This window comes from Apodemus sylvaticus, chromosome 1, assembly GCF_947179515.1.
Source record: "Apodemus sylvaticus chromosome 1, mApoSyl1.1, whole genome shotgun sequence".
NCBI lineage: Eukaryota > Metazoa > Chordata > Mammalia > Rodentia > Muridae > Apodemus > Apodemus sylvaticus.
Genome location: NC_067472.1, coordinates 140,032,360 through 140,040,403, shown reverse-complemented (window position 1 = coordinate 140,040,403; position 8,044 = coordinate 140,032,360). Strand labels below are relative to the sequence as shown.

At 41.4% G+C, this 8,044-nt stretch overlaps 1 protein-coding gene across 1 annotated transcript; it reads left to right on the top strand.

The window, feature by feature from the left end:
• Positions 1 to 6,426: 6,426 nt before the first annotated feature.
• LOC127688350 (tetraspanin-7-like) lies at positions 6,427 to 7,182 on the top strand. Its single transcript, XM_052186933.1, has one exon. The coding sequence runs from the start codon at positions 6,436 to 6,438 to the stop codon at positions 7,180 to 7,182; it is 747 nt and encodes a 248-aa protein (XP_052042893.1). The 5' UTR covers positions 6,427 to 6,435.
• Positions 7,183 to 8,044: the final 862 nt, after the last annotated feature.

Sequence of the window (8,044 nt, the reverse complement as noted above, 5' to 3'; positions counted from 1 at the left end):
ATAACTTTTAAAATCATGAACTGATCCCTGTCAATCTGTGAAGATAATTTATTTCCCTTAAAATCATTGGAAACTCCTGGATGTCTCATATACATATGTGTGTATGTGTATATGCATATATATATGTGTGTGTGTGTGTGTGTGTGTATGAATATATGTATGTATATGTATGCATATACACACACTTGGAACTGATGCATAAATGTACATTTTTATGTATGTATATTGGTCTTATATATATATATAGATATCTATTTTTTTTCTTTTTTTAAATTTTCTATATGCTTTGTTTACATTCCAAATGCTTTCCCCTTTCCTGGTTCCCCCCTCCCCTTAAGTCCCATAAGCCCTCTTCCCTCCTCCCATTCCCCAATCACCCCCTCCCATTTCTCTGTCCTGGTATTCCCCTACAATGCTGGATCAAGCCTTTCCAGGACCAGGGACCTCTCCTTCCTTCTTCTTGGGAATCATTTGATATGTTAATTGTGTCTTTGGTATTCAGAGCTTCTGGGCTAATTAATATCCACTTATCAGTGGCTGCATTCCATGTATATTCTTTTGTGATTGGGTTACCTCACTTAGGATGATATTTTCCAGTTCCAACCATTTGCCTAAAAATTTCATGAATTCATTGTTTTTAATTGCTGAGTAGTATTCCATTGTGTAAATATACCACATTTTCTGTATCCATTCCTTCATTGAAGGACATCTGGGCACATTTTAGCTTCTGGTTATTATAAATAAAGCTGCTATGAACATAGTGGAGCATGTGTCCTTATTGCATGCCGGAGAATCCTCTGGGTATATGCCCAGGAGTGGTATAACAGGGTCCTCTGGAAGTGTCATAGATTATAGACATGCCCATTATAGATTATGCCAAGTTTATAGATATCTCTCATATTTCTTTGTCTCTTTCTGTCTATCCCTCTTGTCTATCTGTCTGTCTGTCTCTCTGTATATATGTATGACTGTTTATGCTCATGTGGAGGCCAAAAGGTACCTTTGGGTGTTTTCTTTATTCCAGAGCTTGGTAACCACAGTCTTCAATTTTAATCACTTGTGAGGTGACTAGTAAGTTATTTTAGTTTTAATTGTAGTTTCTTAATTTTTCATGAGGTTCAGTACACTTTGCTTATTATCTAGTAGGGGATAACTGCTGTTGTATTGCTTATCTATTTACTGTTTATCTATTGACTTGACTATTTTTCTTTAGTTAGATTGGTTTATTCTTACATTGTGGACCCATGCTCTCTAACTTACAAGTTTCTTTCCTTGCTTTCCATCTTTACTATGTAATATTGTCTTTTGTTGAATAGAAGTTCTTGATTTTTATGCATGTGAATAATAATCTTATCCTTAATGACTAGTACCTTTTATGTATTTTAAAAAACATTTACCTATCAAGAAGCCATTAAGATTAATTACTGTGGTGATTTTCACATTTAAATTAATATTACATTTAGAGTTTTTTTTTTGTCTGTGTGGTAAATTAGGGGTCAAATTACTCTCCCCTCTCCATTAATATCCAATTTTTAGTTTCTTAACCCGAAGAAAACCATTAGATAGATTCTTTCTCACCTTCCTGGATCCGGGGGCAAAAGAGTAATTCTAGATGTTGACCCATGTCACGGGGTTTCTCTCTTGTACCAGGATTCCACAGTACTCTGGTAGCTGTCTGGTATCTTCAGGAAGACATCTTGTAATTTGTGTTGTTCAGGTTTTTCTGTTTTTCTCTCAGAGACAAAATAGACAAAAGTTTCACTCTCCATCACCAAAAAATCAAAGTTCAATACTTCTCATTTCTCTCAATTGTTGCCAGTGGTGATGTCTTAAGTAAAATAATAACACATTGGCTCATTCCCTTGAAGCAAACATTTCAGACTCTCCAGAACATGGGAGGGAACATTTTCCAGTATATATTCTTTGCCCCTTTATATGAGTTGAAGGAAAACATAAGGTATCTGGGGTCAGATATCTTTCTCCCAAAGTCCAGGCAGTACTAGTATGAACAGTGTTAGATGTACACGGAGAGATGGCAGTGGGAAGAGAATGAGAAGTTCACACTTAATTGAATCATCATAATTTGTCTCCTTTTGTCTCTAAAATTGGGTGGTCTAGGAGTAATATGCGCCTCATTGAAAAAAATGGAGCTGGAGAACATCATCCTAAGTGAGGTAACCCAGTCTCAAAAGAAGAGACTGGGTTATGGTATGCACTCACTGATAAGCAGATATTAGCCTAGAAGCTTGGAATACCCAAGACACAATCCACATATCAAATGATGTCCAAGAAAAAGGGAGGAGTGGCCTCTGGTTTTAGAAAGGCTCAGTGCAGCAGTGTAGGGGAATACCAGAACAGGGAAGTGGGAAGGGGTGGGTGGGGAACAGGTGGAGGAAAGAGGGCTTATGGGACTTGCGGGGGAAGGGGGGATCAAGGAAAGGGGAAATCATTTGAAATGTAAATAAAGAATATATCGAATAAAAAAAAGAAAAATTCAGATTACAGTGTATTTCCAAGGTCAGCTTTCCCTTCCTTTCACTCCTTTATTAGCTCTTATGAGTAGAGTCCTGACAGCCTGTCCCTTTGAACTTTGTCTCCTGATGAGAAAACATTTGTCCACATATTTGACTGATCCATACTAGCACAAGGGATTGCTTCCTTGGTTATCTGGAAGAGAGAGCTCATAACATCTGCGCCAGTTCTGCTTTTCCTGCATCATTTCCACTAGTCTCATCTGCTTACTACACTACAGATTTTAGTTTGGAATATAGTTGGCTTATTGAGGCCTCTTCACCTTTCCACATGATAGTCCTATAAGCGAAGTGTTGTTGTTGCTTGTTTTGTTTCTGCAAGGTCTCCCTGTGTAGCCCTGGATAGAACTTGCTATGTAAGTCAGGAAGACTTTAATTACGCAGACATCGTCTTGCCTACCAAGTCCTGGGATGAAGGGTGTGTGCCTCATATCCATCTTGAAGTGGTATTATATCAGTGCATGCAGCCTAATACAGCTGTCACATACTTTAAAGATCTCTCTGTTATCCCCCAGACTAAATGGGCCACTCTTGCTTTGGCTCTATTAACTTATCAGTCCATCCTTCCATCCATCCATCCATCCATCCATCCATCCATCCATCCATCTATCCAATAATATACTAAGAACTTTTGTAGGTATTATGAATGTATGAACACAAAAATATCTAAGACATAGAATTTTTCTCAGTTTCACCACTCACAGACAGTCGGGCACACCCTAGTGGAAAAGCTCGACTATAATTAAAAGCATAAATTCATCAAGGAGGAGGCACAAGTGGAAAATTGGTCAGGTTAGAACTTCTCTGGAAACAAGGCGGATCAGTTAGAGTCTGTTTCTGTGTCCTGAAGAATTGGATCAAGGCGGCCTTAGTGAGGCGGGCAGGATGGAATGGGCCATAGGACTTGGTTGGGAGAGGAATGGCTGCCACCGTCTGTAACCGATTGGCTGTTACAGGCAAGGAGAAAGGGCAAATACCAGTTTTCTGGGCTGCTGACTAAAAATGCAAGTGTGGACATGAGAAATACAGGAGGGAAGTAAGGGCAAGTAGAAGAGCAATTTGTTGAATTGTTGATGTGCCCTTGGGACATTTGAGTGCATTACAAGGCTACAATGTGGAGGTCAGCCCTGGCTGGGCAGTAGCTGAAGTCATTTTGTAAGTATGAGAGAGAGGAAGTGGGATCTGACTTACTGGGGGACTTTGGAGAATAGAGGTCAAGAGAGACAAAAGGAAAACTAGAATGCAGAATAATGTCTCAGACATGTGACCCTAAGAAAGGATAGTTCTGTCAATGACCCCAACATGGCAATACTTTGTGATTATTATCTTCTGATCTTGAACTTTTTATTTGTGTCTATCCTATAAATTATTGTGCATAGGCTACTACTTAGACCCCATATCCCCTCTGGCACCTCAGTAATGATTTCCCTGCAGCAGGAATCTTAGGAGAACTAAATTTCTTCAAGAAGCCAGTGGTAGTGCTTTAACTTCTCAGTGTACTGAGAAACTCTGTGATCACCTTCAATCAGTCATTCACATAAGGAGCATATGTTGCAATAAAAAATTTAAAAATGAAATTTTAAGCTCCCTGAAAGTCCCACAGTAACCCATTAGTGAGCTCCATGATATGTCACATGTTCAGTCATTTTTATTTTGTGGTGAAACCCTCTTTTCCTTGTTTTTTAGTCTATGCTTTCTTCATTGTCCAGTCAGAAAGGTTGGCAGCCTCGATTCATTGCTACTGCATTTTTGGTTTCTGTTGTAGTGACTAGAACACAGTATGGCCTTCCAGACTTTGTAGAGTGCACATGGGAGCTAGAGGCCTTTTTTGCTTTTCTCCTACCAATCTGACAAGCCCTGCTCATTTCCTGTTGTATCTGGCTTATTATTTTATAAGAACAAAATTATGGTTATCCACAATTTTCCTCTTAAACATGAAAATGGCAAGTTATCTCCCACACAAATACCCATTAGTCTGAAGATACAGAGTTGGTCCTCAGCTGAAGCATTTCACATAGAAATGACCAAAGGCCTTCATGGGAGACCTAAAATATACAGCCCAGAGACTTAGGGAAGAGTCGATGTTACAGCCCATGTACCAGTTCCTCCTGCTCAGGAGAGGCTTGCCCCTTGTGTGACACCCACTCATACTGTGGAAGGTAATTTACCAACACAGAGTTTTCTCATGTGAGCATTAATCACGTTTAAAAATACATGCAGAAAACACCTATATCAACATGTGACTGAATGTTGGAAAAGTTAGCCCAAAAAAGCTAACAGTATTAGCTACCACATTCTCTAATAGTGTGGGGTTCAAAGCTGTAGATCATATCAATTTTGGGGCATGCTTTTTGCTCTTAAACTCTGTTTCTATGGCTATCACCATTGAGCAAGCCCAGCAGTTAAGCCTACTTTCAAGTTCAGCAAGAACAGTTCTGCTGAGGCTTACCTGAACTTGTACTCAGGAATCCAGGAGACAGTTATGACTAACTCTCTTAGCTTCAGAATTCTTACTGAGAATATAAGAAGCCTTACCAGGTACCTTCAACAGTTCTTAATTAGGAGTGCAACATGTCACTGCCTAGAATATGTTTTTATTATAAGTCCCTAGCTACCCTGTACTAAGGTTTTCCTGAGGGCTATCAGAAATAAGTTATGACAGTAAAAAAGATACAATCCATGGTCCATCTGTATTTGAGGAAATGAATATTCTAAAAAAGAAAAGAACAGAAGAGAAAAGGATGGGGCTTTGCCCAGTGTTCCTTGGCCTACCTATCCACAGCAACAAAATTCACACCCAAAGCTTAGCTGTGGACAACACCTGTTGTTCTGTAAGTCCAGGAGGTTGTGGATCAGAAATTCCATTATGCTCTGTGCCACCATATCTGGGTTCTAGTTTGGTTGGTTCAAATGCCCGGAGGTTACTGAGACCACTTGTCTTGTAGCTTGGTGCTGGCTATCTTTAGGATCCCACTGATTTCTTGAAAGCACACTTTTTGGTGGGGGGAGGGGAATGGTATGTCAGAGTTCACTTTTTGCACCTGTACCTGCCCAGTGTGCTTCATGACAATATGGAAGCCCAGAGTAAATGGACTTCTTCATGGAGCTGGCCTCCCTAGGTTAGGCGTTGCAAAAATCTACAAGACTGAGTTCCAAATTGTTGTGCCTGTCATAATCTAATTTAAGCCAGCCTACAGGAGAGTGATAACAAAAGCTTTTAACTGGCTTTAATCTGTAAGAGTCAAAAACGGGGACATGGAGCTTAGGTGTTTGCTTGCTGTCCAAAGCCTTGCTTTTCCTCTTAGTGGCGTTGTCTCTGCCAGCACCTCTGTGTGGTGATCACAGGGTTCCTCATTATGTCACAATGTAAATAGATAGCCAGCTGCAAGAGGGCCATGGCTTGACAACCTGTGACATGTCAGGGTGGGACAATGAGAAGGGCTAACACCCATGTCCTTGTGGAGAAAAGGGGCATCAATGCTACCCCCCACACTGCAGGTGGGCTAGGGCTCAAGAAGAACAGCAATCCAGAAATGAAGGGGAAATGCTAATGAACAGTGCTAATGAGGGACAGTGACAGGAACAACAAGGGAATGAATTCATGACTCTATCCTAGAGGAATAAGGCGAATGGGGAAGAAATCGGGGGACCCAGCCTTCCACTGTACCCACCTCCCAGAAAGAAGCCTATCTACTGCAAAGCAGTCCTCCAAACACAGGAAGCAAGAACATCATTCCCTGGAGTCTTTCTTTGCCATCCAGACTAGCAGAGGTCAGTGACTCTAGTCTCAGGGGGAATTAAGCAAGCCTACAGCAAGGATTTAATAGGAAGAGTCAACTTGGAAACCCTACTTTTTTCTCTCTCTTTCTCTCTCTCTGAGAGCGGTATTGTGGCACTGAGGAGGATGGAGACCAAATTTGTGGCATCCTGTCTCAAAATCTTCCTCCTCATCTACTGCTTTGGCTTCTGGAGCACTGGGGTTATCTTGTTGGTGTTTGGAGTCTGGGGAAAGCTTACTCTGGGTGCGTATCTCTCTCTCCTTGCCACAGATGTTCCTGCTGTGCTCATTGGGGCTGGTACCACGATTATCAGTTTTGGTTTATTTGGATGCTTTGCCGCATGCAGAGGAAGCCCATGGATGCTGAAGCTGTATTCTCTGTTTCTGTCACTGGTGTTCCTGGCTGAGCTTGCTGCGAGCGTCTCAGGGGTTCTACTTCATCGTGAGATCAAGGACCGATTCCTGAAGATTTATACCAATGCTATACAGAATTATAACAGCAACGATAGGAAGAGCCAGGCAGTGGACCAGGTGCAGTATAGTCTGATGTGCTGTGGGGTGAAGAACTACACAGACTGGAACGACAACCCCTACTTCCTGAATTATGGCATCCCCCACAGTTGCTGCAAGGATGAATCTGACTGCAATTCCCAGGATCTAGGCAATCTGACCGCAGCGGCCACCAAAGTTAACCAGAGGGGCTGCTATGATCTGATGATAAGTTTCTTGGAAGCTAACATGACGATCATCATTGGAGTGCTGTTTACAGTCACATTTTCCCAGTTGATTGGCATAAGGTTGTCCTGTTGTCTGTCACGGCTCATCATGACCCAACATTATGAGACTGTGTGTAAAGTTTTCCAAGAGAAATAGAGTAAGAAGCCTGTTTCCAAGAAGAACTACTACATCCTCTGATAGACTTGCAAAGAACATTAGTGCGCAGAACTCAGCTGCCCTGCTCTCATGGCTGTCTTCCTCAGGGCCTGCCCCATACAAGTTGCTGGAACTCCTACCTGATCTCTGCTCCAACTTTTAGACCACATGAAGTGTCCTGTTCACCTCAGGAAGCCCTGCTGTGTTACACAGTGTAACCACCTGCAGCTAGTCATAGTGAACCCAACCTATGGTCCTGTGCGTGCCAGCTCTTCCTCTTGTATTGGGTCCAAATGCATGTCATTTTGGGAGGCTAGTTATCACATCATCACTGGCCACTTGTGGCCCTGAATGCCAGCCCTTTATCATGGTCCATAAATGTCACGCACCTTTCTAGAGATAACCATATGACAGTTCTTTGGGTCTGTTCTTGTTTGCTTTGGTTTTTGTTTTGTTGGGGTTTCTCTTACTTTCTTTAGGATGCCTAGGAGACATGAAGAGATACATCAGTAGTTATTCATAAGAAGAAGATAGCATGTGTTATGATGGAAAAGCGTTGAGTGTGCAAATTCTAGCGAGTTCCACATCCAGGTATATAAACTTAATACATGTTGACCATTCAATTGAGACCTACAGAACCTCATTACAAAGGCTGTCTTGTTTCTTTTCTTGAATGGAATGATGCCAACTCTGGATTTCCCCACCAACTAATTGCTGTTGGGGTTTTATTTTTCTGTTTTCTTTTTTTCTTGTGTTGACATAGACTTTGAGGTCCTCAGATCAACTTAAAAATGGGTGCGATCTGAGAGGAGGGAGGGGCCTTCAATTGGAATGCAAAGTTAATAAAAATTATTTTAAAAAG

Excerpts from the sequence above, each read along its gene's own strand:
- LOC127688350 (XM_052186933.1), top strand. The coding sequence starts at position 6,436 with ATGGAGACCAAATTTGTGGCATCCTGTCTCAAAATCTTCCTCCTCATC.